General features: G+C 42.2%; 1 protein-coding gene across 2 annotated transcripts in view; it reads right to left on the reverse strand.

Moving 5' to 3' along the window:
- LOC143898974 (uncharacterized) overlaps positions 1-14,445 on the reverse strand; it is a 56,777-nt gene that overhangs the window by 11,575 nt on the left and 30,757 nt on the right. For both annotated transcript variants that reach the window (XM_077408849.1, XM_077408848.1), the window contains exon 4: positions 6,750-6,865. In XM_077408849.1, the coding sequence (XP_077264975.1) occupies positions 6,750-6,865 (116 nt within the window). The remainder of the gene's footprint in view (positions 1-6,749; positions 6,866-14,445) is intronic.

Here is a 14,445-nt window from a genome sequence, read left to right on the forward strand (position 1 = left end):
TTACTTTTTATTTTTACATTTTAACATTTATAAATTTATATCTACGCTATATTCAATGTAATAAATATTTATTATAAGAAAGATGATCCTCTCGCACTGAAAAAGGCCTATCTGCGGGCCGAAGATCAAGGATTTATTTTATTGTAAGAAAAAGAATTGACATCTTGCCGATGATTTTATTCAAGTAATTTATTCGTAATTGCAAAATTCGTTCAACATGAATGTGTGCGCAGTATTAAATAGGAAACCGAAGAAACCTCAATAGTAAATATATGTAGGGGAGACCGGGGCTATATAATATGCGAAACTGGTTCTTTCAGATTCTAGAAAAACAATTTCGCTATTTTTTATCCACTGTTTCTCTCAAGATGACTACTAAAAAATAGCACATGAGCAACATACTCCTGGAGCCAATATAGCCTTGGTCTCCCCCACATTGGATTCTATTACAAAAGCGATATTGAAACGATATTGAGATGGATATATCGAGTGCAAACGCGGATTTTCGCAATTAACATTCGGAAGATACGAATGCTGCAGCGAAACGAAACGTTCGTTTACGTCCAAATTCGCATTCGGTTCCAACTCGCATGAATCGTATATTTACACGTCAAAGAAAGTTTTAAATAAATTTGATTTCGCGTTCGTTGTTGCTCACTCGGGATCAGTGTATATCTACCTTTAGCGGTCAGAACGACCCGAGGGCAGATGGAGGCGCGAGAATAAAAGAAGTCTAGACAACCGTAACGAGAGAAAACTGGTATTAACTGCCAGGAACGTTTCGATCTTTTATTTTTAGATCGTTCTCCGTCTAAATGATACAAATAAGAGCTCGCCGACGGCGCGAAAAGAAATTCGATCATATATCATTACCGGGCTGACATAACACTTCTCTTTATGATTTTTAATTCTCGAACTTTTCTAGAAAAAAGATCAATTTTTTATAAGTTTTACGTTTGCCATTAAATCGGCAAGCGTAGCCGAAACAAAACTGATTAAAAAGAAGTTTTTTATTCCTGTTTGCCGCAATAGTCGGTACAAATGGGATAAACCATTCGGGGTGGATAAAAGCTCTTTCGCGTTGAAGTTGAAGGAATTAAGCGTATCAGGCGGAAGTGAAAAGGGCTGAAGGAAAAAGAAGAAAATGGAAGGAAACGAATACAGTGGCAAGTAGAACACGGTCTCTGTCGACCTGACGAAAACGAGAGCGAGTCTCGTGACTCGCACGCGAATCTCGGACGGGGCAGCTTTGCAGTTCCGATTCGAACATTCGGTTCGCGAAGTTTGCCAGATAGGGTGAGCGTGCTTGATGCAACTCCCGACGGGGGAGGAAGCGGTAAGACGGAAAAATGTGACCGGGTTGACGAATGAGCCCGATGAATGGAGCATGAATGCCCGGACGACAATTCGTCGGACGACAAAACGCTGTCCTTCGAGAACGACGTGCATCTTTCGATGAAGAATAGCAGCCGGAACGGGAGGGGGGGGTGGATGTGGTGGAGAGAACGTTGCCGAGAACGGAGACGTGTTGCGAATGTTTAGAGCCGGCGATTCCGCGCACGGTTAATGGAGGGCCGCCGTTCTTTACGCGAACTTTCGGCGCACTCAGGCGCGCTCGCCTTTTTACGGACAACTGGTGAGGGAGGTCGGAAATATATCCGCGAAGGAAAGCTGCAGAGCAAATTGCAGCTTGAGACGAAGCGCGCGTTAAAAGGAGACGAGGTCCGAGAGGGAAATTGGCGCGGTACGTTCTTATTCCACGCGTATTAAGTTACACGGCGTTACCCAGCGTCGTTCCTATTTGAAAAAATGAAAAGAAATGCAGTTTTTCCGTTCCACCTTTCTCTCTCTCTCCTTCTCCGTCCCCTTCGGGAGCGCGTCTCCTTAAGGCAAATACCAGAATTGACGAAATTAGTCCAAAGTGGATTAATTAAGTCGCCCCGACCGCGGCTATATTTACTTGCTAAAACCAACACAGCTTGACCCATTCACTTTTTTCGTCGCAACTCAATCTGGAGAGCTGACAGCTAACTAATTGACAGCACAGATTGTTTAAGTCGGAATGCAGCCTTAGGCAAGCGGGGAATGATCAGTTAAGCGAACAGAAATAAATGTTACACGACAAGCGCGCTGAAACACCGAGTTCCATTATTCTGACCACTTTCGCTTCGTCTCGGTTCTGCTCGAGTTTCGTTTTAAGCCGCTATAATTCAACAATCTTACGGGACAGGAACTATACGATGCAATTGGGTCGCGCTACGCGCGAGATTCTTTCATTGTCAGTCAATATAAGCCTGAGCTAACTCGCAAAGATCTGGCATTAAATATCGTGACTGCAGGACTCGAGAAATCCCGACAAAAACTGATGGCTTTAAATGCGTAAATTAAAATTACTATCGCGCGCTCGGCATTCTGTTCGATAAAGAAATGCAAATTTTGATTTTATTTCGAGACATTTGCTTTGTAATACTTATAACGTAATATTTCTTCATCGGGTAATAAATTAAATTACGCTTCTCTCGATAACGTATCATCGTGATTGCTGTAAATTTAATCAGGATCCGACTTCAATTAAATATCATCCGTGGAAATAGAATCTCTAGGCTTCTCAGGTATTCGCTGTAAATCGAATTGTATCGTCATCTGAGCATCTTGACGAGGAACTCATTTATTTCCAAAAACGATATTGCGTTCAGGTGCGGCGGCATCTCTTTAATCGTGATAAAATTTAGAGAGATATATATATACACAGCGGGTCCCAAAAAGCGCCGTAATCGCATTGGTTCGATCTATTCAGTGATTGCATCATGAGCAAAGTGGGACAAAAGTTTTCTTTTTCTCCCTCTGCTTTTTCTTCCTCTTCCGCTTTTCAAGGAAATGTTCTTTACTTGCGCGTAGGTGGGAACTACAGCCGGAGAGAAGGAATGCGCAAGAACGTAACGACCGAGGAAGAATCTAAAGTAAATCTCGCGTCCTCCATTTCAACTGACTTCGCGAGGCGTATAGAATCTTCATTTCATTTGCGACAAGAATTTCGACGAGCAATAATCGGGATCAGCGAATGCCCGACTCTCGCGCGTCGTCAGTTTCTCGATTTTAATAAGCCTCCTAAGATTTAGCGACTTTAATGGAATTGTCATAATCATCGTCCCGCTCGAGGAGATGAACGAATCAGATTGGTTTATCGCCGCAACTTATGCTGCCACTCACCGCTTCAAGTCGGAAGGGTCCTGTCGAAAGTGTCTCGAAGTACATTAAAACCGGGATACGTTCAATGGGAAAATGTCATGAAAACGTTTCGGAAGTCTGTTCACGTAAAATGAGACGTAAAATCTTGGATTCGAAAAATCTGAAGAACACCTTAAGGTACACTCGCGTAAATTGAAACATAAAATTCTAGATGTACCCGAGTGAAAAAAAAAAGAAAAAAAAGAAAAGATTCCTTTTGCAAGGCAAGGAGTTCATGTGTATTTCGCTTGCACTTGTTACACAATTTACGACGTTGTCCGTCGTCTTCCCGATTCCACAATTCGGTTGAGATGTCGAAACAAACTTGTCTCAGAAGTCTCAGAGAGAGTGAGAGAGAGAGAGAGACAGAGAATTAGATTCGGGAATCCGTAAAATCAAGTGTCGCATGTCCTTCGCGGGTGAATAGGACTTGGCTGTGACTAGCAACGGTCGGCCGACCTGGTAAGGCAGCCCGAACGAATACCGGCGGACTTGTAAGAGAGGACCTTAAGGTCCGTACATCCCAACGAAGAGAATACACTGCCGACAAAGTCGAGCACTCCATGTTCTCCGGTCACCCCGGTAACCTCCTTCTCTCCGGCTTTCAAGGCAAGAATCTGTTTTCGCGCTAGTCTCCTTACGAGTCTATCTCGTACGGAGACTTTTCTCCCGGATTTATTACCTTCATTCGAGAAGTTTTTGAAACTTTCGACAATTCTCGCCCGCGTCTTTAGGTGCCTACTTCTCCCGGAGGACCACTTATACGCTTCCCGCGAGTACGCCCGGGTTAAATTATCCAGTCCCTCCTTAAGGAGGTCGCGAGATTTTATGTAGTTATAAATGCGAAACGCGATTGGTTTCGACCGCAACTGTTAATTTCACGCGCGATCGGATTGCAGGTGCATTCTTCTCGCGACAACAGTCTCGGAAGCTGTGTTGCATTAAATGAAGTATTTCCGTGCTGATCCTGGCTTACCCCCAGTTTAACATAAAGGCACGCGTATATACGACGGGCAGATGCATTATTCATACAAGAATATCTTCGCCGACAACAAGCAAGAAAACGTAAACGCTTCGTGATCCTTTTATCTCCCTGCATTTTGCACCCATAAAATCAGCATATATAATCCATGTCCTCATATATCGTGCCAATATTACCTAGATTCTCGATTAAGCGCGGACGCCACATTTGTTAATCATTTTTCGAAAATATTTGGATATTTTCCCGACAAATTCCTCTATTCCCATCCTGGGATGTAATTTTTTTTATTCGCGTTTTGATTGAATAATATGCAAAAATGTATGCACAGCGAAAATTTAAAAAAAGTAAAACAAATCAAGGAATTCTCCGCCTCATCACACTTTTTTCCAGCAATAAGCGAAATTCCTTAAAACGGTCGTAGGACACTTTCGGTTGAACCCGCGAAAAAATATGCGATATATATGTATGTAATTTCTACTCAAGCCATTCATCGATCCGTTAACTCGATATATATAATAGATGTATTAGATGTATATTTTATGTTGTGTCTATGATATTGCGCGAGGTAACGATTCTGCGTTTCGTACCCTCCCACGTGTCATTTTAAATAACCGCATTATACATACGCGTACTCGCGGGTATCATGGGGTCGATGTCATTGAGCTCTTATACATTTTTCGCATTCATGGTAAAACGTGTTGGAAATTTCGAGCAGCGCGGGATCGGAATTTATTTTATTACAGAAAGATCGAGGATTGCACTCACCGCGGGAACCGTTGAGCTTAAGGTTTCAGGTCTCGCTGATCCTTATTTCATGATTCCGGTGAATCAAATTTCTCGTATAAATCGGATCTGTTTGCTTATTTATATATTTAGCTATTATTTATTATTCGTGAGCCGATCCCGAGCATCTCAAAAACATATGCAATTTATATGCGAGAAAATAACAAGATCGTATTATATTTAGCATGATTATCATAGTGTATAAAATAAAAAGAAATAACAATAACAATAAAAATACGTTTAAGATCGCAATAGTTGCATATGATTTTAAAACAATCGAGATATAATTATGAAGCTGAATATCTTGAAACGTTTAAGGTAGTTGTGTCACAAAACCTATTTTCATAGGAATCTTTTATAATTTGAACAGCATATTAATGTAAACACGCTCTACACACACGTGCAAGTAGAAAAAGCTTGACTATACCAAAGTTGAAATAATGGAAATCAAACCTAGCACTTTTTACATGTATCGTAGGACGAAAACGGCTTCCTATATCGCGTTTGTAATTGTAGCGATCAAACTATTCATAGGATTTTAATGAAAAACAAAGAGATGACAAAAGAGACTTGTAAAAATATTCTTACAAAAGTACACGACCCTTATCTATTTAGTTTTGAAGCAATTGTTACACAAAGTACACAATTTCTCATAGCGGTGGACGCATACGACAGCTAACCTGTAAAAATCTTGCAACACTGCGCATATGAAGATTAGATATATATGTAGACATATATCAGACATTGCCGCTAAAGCTTTATGTCTTTTCTTTAATACTTTTTTTTTTCATTAATCTTCCTTTGTAATGTTCAACAGATATTTCCGCTTCTATTTCTTCTATTTATTCAAAATAACCTCGATAGCATACTAACGCGAGCGTCGCGAGTTAATCTCGATGGTATACTGACATTACTGACGCGAGTGAAAACAGTAAAAACAGTACAAGCTCAGTCAAAAGTTTTACACGGATAAGTAGAGTTTTCCGTACATTATCGTATTGCAGTGTGACCATTATTTTTGATTAATACTGTCGCGATACAACTTATACCTTAAGGAACTTATAATGTGTCAGGCAGCCTGTTCCACCAACTGCAACAGGCCGCAACTATAATTTGAAAGATTATGCGAATATCTTAATCCATTCTGACATTTCCGCCGAGAAACGAGAGATCTCGAATTCTAAACTCTCAGAAAGTAAAGATTAAAGGATACATTCGACAGTCAGAACAGATTAAACCCCCAGCCACTTAACCGTGAAACACCTGCGCCCATGCAGCAGAAAACTTATTAATTATAATCCATAAAACATGCATAGGACGCTCAAGTATTCATAGTGCATGTCGCAGTCATTACCAACTTTTGCGTTTCATGAACAGCATTATATCTTAAGGAGCCGCCAGGGTGTAGTACGCGAACTGGCTGTCGCCTCGCCTTAGTCTCTATCTGAAGAAACCGGCTCTATCGGCTCGTTTAAGAACGCCGGAGCAAATCCTCTCGCTTCCTTCGCGCAAGAGGGAAAGTTGACTGAGAACGGCCGCGGTATAATCCGGCCGAAAATTGCCTGGATCGCGAGAAAATATGCTACGTTCGATATCCGGGCGGCTTCGCCTACGTGCGAGGCGGGCGCGCTGGAATTTATCGGGCGATCGCGTGGACCGATCCGAGAAAGGCGAAGGAGCTGCCGGTTACGCGATTCGTAGATTCAAATAAAACAAGCGACGGGGGAGATTTTCTATTCGCGTTTATTTCACTCACCCGAAAGGCGTCTCGCAATTCCTGCTCCTCCTGATCCTGATCCGACGGCGCCGCCGTGCTCGCACCGATGTTGCTGACGATCTCGACGAATTCCTCGAAGCTGACGTTTCCGTCACCTGAGGAAAAATCGCAAGACACAAATGAAGCTGAATCGCAATATATACGAACAAGTAGGTAATTGAGTTGTCGGATAAGTTAAAATTGTGATGAAGATCTTGTACGTGATTTATCTCGAAGAGACTTCGGAATAATGCGACAAGTTTCCCGAGGCAACGAAACTGAACAGCGATATCTTCTAATTATTTTTATGTAAGATTCTTCAAAACGAATGAGATAATATTGCAGTCGTGCGCAATAAAAATCCTTTTAATTAAATGCGATTTAATTGTGCATGTAGAATAGAGAAAGACTTGATCGCAGAAAGGGAGAAAATTCTCATCACATCATTTAAATGCAGGGTCAACACTCCTGAGCTCTCAGGGGGGCTGATGGCAAAAAGGGTCTTCTCGATTAAAGAAATTAATTCAACCTTAATCTAGACATTGAGTCTTTCCTTTAATTTCTCTCAGTTCCTTCTTCAGCGAACCAAGCAGTTGAGTAAAAGATACGGCTGACCGTCTTGTAGCTTTTTATGTTGGGAGGTCTCGCTAAATACAGCCATCGGGGTGCGCTACACGTTTATCGGGCAATTTACGTTCGATCCAAACGCGAGAAATCTTTCTCGCATTCCGGTAAAGCGAGTTCCTCCACGTAAATGCTTTCGCGGAATCCCTTTATCGCGCTATACACGTAATAAGAGAGAAGCACACGGCACAATATTCGCACAAAGGCGTAAGGGCGCGGGCGTGGGAAGGGTGATCGCGGGAGCGAACGAACTTTACACCTCGCGATCCGGAGTAATGTCCTTGGATGCGGAGCTCCCTGCGCGAAAAAGAACCGCGGCATCTTGCGCGTCACTTTTACGGGAGTTTTTAGCCAAGCTGAATTCTCAGCTGTCGCGCTCTGCTTCGTGCGAACGCCTAATTACGATTTCTCGGGCGCGCAGCACTTCCCATTAATTCATGGGCTCGCCTCAAAAAGGACCGTCGTAATTCTTTCATTTACAATGACGGGCAGCAGTTTTAGTGTTCACTAAAACTGCTGCCTCATCATAATCTTAATATCCTTAAAAACAACTTAATGTATCGACATTAACTATGTCGGAACAGTAGGCCATAAAAATAAAAATGATACAAATGCTCTCTTGGCAGAGAGTAGAAAGTGTACACGGAAAAAAAATAAAGTTGCTTCAATTAAACTTCGACGTTACGGACTGCCACAAACATAAATAGTTAATTCAATTGGATATTATTGGACCAAATATTTAAATTATTGAAACAATTATCTGATTTTTTTTGTTGATTAATATTGATGTTGCATCAATAGGTTTTATCTTAATTACACTGATGCTGTTCGTACATCATTTTTTTTCTGTGTAGCAAAGATACATTTTACAATTTGTAAATGCAAATGATTTTTCTTCATACCTCGGTCAAAAGTACGTACTTTCGTCCCTAATAGCAGGGACGAAAGTTTAACATTTACTCCCTGTGAGAAGTACACGCGCGCCCTCTATAACCTTCAACCTTAACGCCCTTTAACCTTAAAAATAGTCATCAATATTGTTCTGTCGTCAGTTAATTTAATATTAAAATATTATTAAAGTCAATTCAATAATCTAGCAAAAATGAACAATATGTCATCTGATGAATCCGTAGACGAGGAAGAAGTTATACGAAATTTCGATGCAGAAGCGCGATTGATAATAAATACAGATACGTTGCCAAAGAAGTCTGTTGATCGATACAATCTATTTTTGATAGAATGGAATTAATTTATTTTTACAAAATATGACAAGACTTGACTCTTCGAATGTATTTGATGCCTGCCCCCACGACCAGCAGCACTCGCTTCGCTCGTGCCGCAAATGTCGGGGGCAGGCATCAAAAACATGCTTATTAACATTTAAAGTTAAAAAAAGTAAAATTAATAACGTACTTTCGACCGGCTATGAAGAAAAATCGTATACACTACGCGGGCCAAAAGTTGAAATCTCGGTCCTGCTCGTCATGATGCTCCGAGGCGAAGCCTCGGAGCATCATGACGCGCAGGGCCGACAATTCAACTTTCGACCCTTGTAGTGTAATATACTATTTTGTTTTATCACGTACCTATCATCAACATAAGGACAGACATTCATTTCCAAATTTATGAAAAATTGATAATATACATACACGGCGTACTTATTCATGGCGTTATAAATGCCTTCCCACCTAAAGATTACCGCGTCCGAGTCAAATAATAAATAGCTATTATTGGACTCACAAACAGACGCGGTTATTTTCAAGTGGAAAGGCATTTATAACGCTATGTAGAGGTTTAATATAGTCTGTACATTTTGTTCATATTTTTCTAAAACATTTTCGTAATTTTCCATTTTACAAGTATTTACCTAACCTAAATAAACGAGAACAAAAACATCCGCGTGGATATTTATGTAAATATGTAGGTGTATTTTTGTGCCCTATTTCACCCAACGTTTTCCATATATTCCGCTACATTTAACGCGGGCGAGACAAAAATTCGCGAGCTCGTAAACAAGTGATCGGGAAGCGACATGTGTCGATCGTTGCGAAGGAAGGAGGATCTCAGGTTGACGTTCGGTAATATCTGGAGGAAATAAATCACAATCGAACGGCGAAACACATTTATCGGGACGTCGAGGGCCGCATCGAGGATCCGTTAGAACGATTCGACGGCGGGCGCCGTCCAATTTGCATAATACGACCACCGCTTAAATAAACGCGGTGTTGTTCGTGCGATGTACACAGTTTACAATCCGTCCGTCAGCCGTCCCTAAACGAGCTAATTCCCGCGCAGCTGCAGACAGATCCGCGCTGGACCCGCAGCATGGTGATGAAGTCACGTATTATACAACACGTAATTACAATTCTACATTGTACACCGTCTGACCGAAAGACAGGCCGAAATTTAGAGACGTCGACACGCTATTACGGTAAAAAAGTCATTTCGCGTGTTGTTATCCCTTACAGCATGATATAATTTTAACAGGTTAAAATGCTTGGTGCTTTTTACAGGAAAAGAGAAGAGAGTGCTTTTATTTTACTGGAATTTCTCTTATTCCGCGAGTGCTTAATGGCACTGATATAAATAGCACCTTCCTTCAACTAAAAATTTCACGAGATGATGTAGGATGCGGTTAATCCATTAATGTTCAGAGAGAGAAAAAAAACGGCCCCGTAATGGTACTATTTTTGAAACAGTGAACTTTAATAAGTTAATGAATTTTACCGAGTCTCATTTTTTGTCACGTTGCCTTCTGAAACTCTTTAATTCCCCAGATTGAAATTTAATTACAAAATATCCTCGCTACAGCAAACAAAGAAATGTATTCAACATCGAAGCGCGCAAACAAAAGTCATAAATTTGAAATTAAACGCTTACGACATTGTAAATGTGTTTCAGTCCGTATCGAAGATCTTTTCATGTCTTTCTTCCGCTTTGAATTTCTGCTTTGTAGTTCTGCAAAGTTACTGTTACCGAATGTGCAATTCCATCCTACGTCGCGTACTATGTCTTCTATGTCCTATTATAACAATGTTATATTCTATCCTGTAGATAAGTTCTTATCAGGCTTCCCTAGAACAGTAACATTTGATTCGAAGGAAATATAAGATACAGAAGTAAAAGACGAAATTTCCATTCTACAAAGAGTCGTGTACTCGTGTGGGTAAACTTCATTCTACTCATTACACGATGACACTGACTGATCGCTTTCAAATTTATAATAATTGCAATAAAACAATCTCTCAAAAAAACTAATATCTTTCCCTCTGACTTTTCATCCATCTGTTGATTGATCGCGTTTCTGATTTTTATTCCAAATGGTTACATCCCAGATCGTTCTATTCCAGAACAGGGAAAACGCAACGTAGATATTCAACCCCATCAACCTCCTTGTACATTGAATCCGTTATTGACATATTTCTTGGAGGGCTTAACTTTTCAAATCTTCCTTACATATGATTTTGACAATTGGAAAACGTGCGCTCGTTTCGCTTTATTCCCCTGAAAATGTAGCGTACGGAAATGTGTCGGAAGTGAAGAAAATATGCGCGTGCATCGGACAGCCTTCCTCGCGACGAAATCTTCCAAATAAAATCTATAATCGAAAGCGATCGCGCGTCTCGGCGCCCCTTTTATCGAGGCCCGTCGAGATGAGGAAGCGTGCGCGCGCGCTTTTAAAATCCCCGAGTTATTTGCAGCGCGCTCGTCCACCCTCAGGACTTCCGGCTGCAGCCAACGTCGTAGGCTAAGCGCCAGCCTAAGCGGATTTTAGCCGGATAACCGCCGGTGTAAACGGGATTTAGGCGACGATAATACCATGAGGGGGTAGCACCCTCGGATGCCGTGCTTTGAGAATTCCACGGCGCGTATATATACATACATCATACACACATGCGCACACGTTGACTTTTGCAGCAACTTCCCGTTGCAGCATCCCGTGCTGCATGCAACGGCACGCACGCAGATCCGCGCGTGCGGAAACGCCGGTGTTCGCGCGGGACCAGTTCACGCGCGAGCTCGCACGTTTACACGGCCGAGCGTGTAAACGCGGGCTACGTGATAACGATACGTGCCCATTCCCGCGAAGAATGAGGACATAAAGTGTATTACCAACGTCGGCAAACAGTAAAGTATAATGTTATGCCGCGCTTGCAAATTCGCCGGCAATAACATCCTACCGGAGCGAACTGAAGTACGTATCCTTTCGCTCGTCGATACCCAAGACACTTTACGATGTGTGTCGAATCACCTGACTGTTTCGCGTACGTGACTATTTGGCTTTCCCGTTCTTTTACCGCTTCGTTGCGTTGTTTTATTTATGCTAAGTGAGCTGACATCTTCATTTGCGTAACAAAATAAACGTTCCCAGCAAATGTTATAACATTTTGAAGTCATAGAGTCATTTAAGATCTTAAAATTTGTCTTGTACTCCTCTTGTTAACGCGTCTCTGAAAAGCTTCACCTTAATTATGTCGTGACACTGAATGAATAATAAAAGATATCAAAGTCAGGTATAATATAGCCAGATTTTAATAATAGCGAGCATAGCTAATAGCAAACTTCTTTATAGACTAATTAGACTACCAGGTTGGCGTCTTAAAACAGACATTTTTAGACATTTTTAAAATATGCGTGTTGTCTGGGTTCGGCCTTCGGCAAAGATCATAAATTGTGTTAAATAATTCTCGTGACAACGTTTCAAAATTTATCATTAGAATCAACAAATCTTTTCAGATCAAGAGAGCAATTTTAATTGCACCACTTTACTCGCGCAAATTTATCTTTCAAATTTTGTTATTAATTAAGGCCTTAAGGCAACGTCTTGCTGCGGAAAGTTTGAAAGATCCCGTAATTAGATCTGCCGGTGTTACATTAGCAGCGCACTTTAATTCTCGGAAGTTAAGACTACGATTATCTAAAACGAGAGTAGGCCGGCGACTTAATCGAGAGATTATTCTGCCCACACAGAATCTCGCGTAGAATCAATCAATATGCGATTACGATCATCGATCTGCCCCTACATAATTCCCAAGTCTCCATTTCCAGGTAACCCATGAACTAGGCGCGCGCGTGTGTGTGGATGCGCCGTCGTGGATGACTGTCACACGTATACGTAACGTATACGAGCACACAGCAAACGCGCCCGTGTGTACAGCCCGGAGGGTATTTTCTGATAGCGCGGGGTCGCGTGTATTATACCATGTATTACATGCCCCACGTACGTACGTATGCGCGGGCATACAAATTGACTGCGTGTTACGATACGGGGCCGGCCGGGATTCCCGATGAAATTCCACAGGCGTGACTCGGGAAGGGACAATCGGAGAGATAGGGATCGTGCTTCTCGCTCTCGCAATCGCGCGGCGCGGCGTCCTGCCGCCTTGTGGAGGAGCCACACGGAGGGACGGATCAATCCAATCGTGCGACCCGATAAGAAGCCCGCAGTGTTGGCATATTACGAATGTCACGGCCGCATAGTAGCCCCGCCTAGTACCCGCCGAAAACGCTCGCGCTCGTTTTTCTCACCCGCGCCGCACCGGATCTCGCGTTAGACAGTGGCAAAAAGGGTCGATTGGCTTCGTTTCGCGCGTCCGCGGTGCGCTCGTCCGTCCGTTTGCATCTATCCGTTTTTTTTGTTTCCTCCCTCCGCTATCCCGTCCTCTTTTTTTCTGTCGATTCGCTCGGTCGTTAAAATTCTCATTAAACCTGCGGATGTATAGCGATCGTTCTACGTTTAGACGGCACGGCGCGGCGGCGGGTGTCTCTCTTGCCTGTCCCAGCAGAGGCACAAGTTACGTAACGAGCCATGTATCTCGCGACGGAGATAAATTTCAACTTTCTATTATAGTAAAAGTAAAAGAAAAGACGACAATATATTTCATACCTGCAGCTTTTCGCCTCGCGGCGCGGCAAATTTGATGATTGAGCCGATCGACAGCCGATGAAAAATGATAAGCGCCCTTCCTCCAGAACCCGTCGACTTTCTTTCTCACGTTCCCTCGCGCGTACACAGTACACGGGAATCTCTCTTGGTTCCCGACTGTCACGACGGATTTGTCGGTCATTTCGTTTCGTTTGTTAAGTGTCGCGTAGCCGGGACACGAAAACCACTTCTCGAGACGAGAATTTATTTCTGGCGCGGACACGCGCTCGAGGATATGAATCGCGAACTACTGAACTCTCGCCTATGAAGCACTCGTGTGGTCGGACGCGGTTTTCCTCGCCTATTGTTCTCCGCGATTTCAAATATCGCCGGCGCGGAAAATAGCGCTAAATTGTAAACAGCTGATATCCCGAGACGGATAACGCATCGGCAATCGAGCGATCTTCAATTCTGTCACGTTATCCTCATCCTCGCCCTTCTGAGACACGCAAAATGAAAGACAAAAATAGAAAGAGAAAGAGAAAGAGAAAAAGAGAGAGAGAGAGAGGAGAGGGAGAGAGGAAAAGGAAAAAAGCAAAGCGGCAAAACAACAATATTCAATGCAATCTAGATTGCGAAACGTCGAGAGACCGATGGAAACGAAGGCGATTCGCGAAAACCAGACGGTATTTGCAGAATGTTATAACTTTCCACCGAATAGGAGATCTATCGCGAGTAAATCGATCGATACCGCGAAATCGCTTCGCCCTGTGATACATATACTATGATACATACTCACGAAACGTTTTCGAAATAGCGATTTTCTGACAATCGAAGGGAAACGAAGGGAAACGTAACTCAGGCAATACCAATCAGTTGCAATTGCAGAAACCTTCTATTAATTGTCGCGACTTGTATTAATATTTGAGACTATATTGTGGAAAAAGGAAATGTGGAAAAGATCGAGATGCAAAATCTAGATATCGCAATATTTTAATATTTCACGTAAAAATAATGAAAATCAGGTAAGCGATGTTTGTCCGAGATTGAATAAAAAAAAGTAGTGGGATTGCTCCCTGAACGTGCATAAATTAAAAAGAAACGTAAAATAAAGAGAAACGCAAACATTATTTTTAGTTTAGTATATGAATACGGAATTGAATCGTTAGTTACGTATAGCGGTATTATTTTATCGCGAAGTTGAGA

This window comes from Temnothorax americanus, unplaced genomic scaffold (assembly GCF_048541705.1).
Source record: "Temnothorax americanus isolate GAGA-0224 unplaced genomic scaffold, ASM4854170v1 Scaffold25, whole genome shotgun sequence".
Lineage (NCBI taxonomy): Eukaryota > Metazoa > Arthropoda > Insecta > Hymenoptera > Formicidae > Temnothorax > Temnothorax americanus.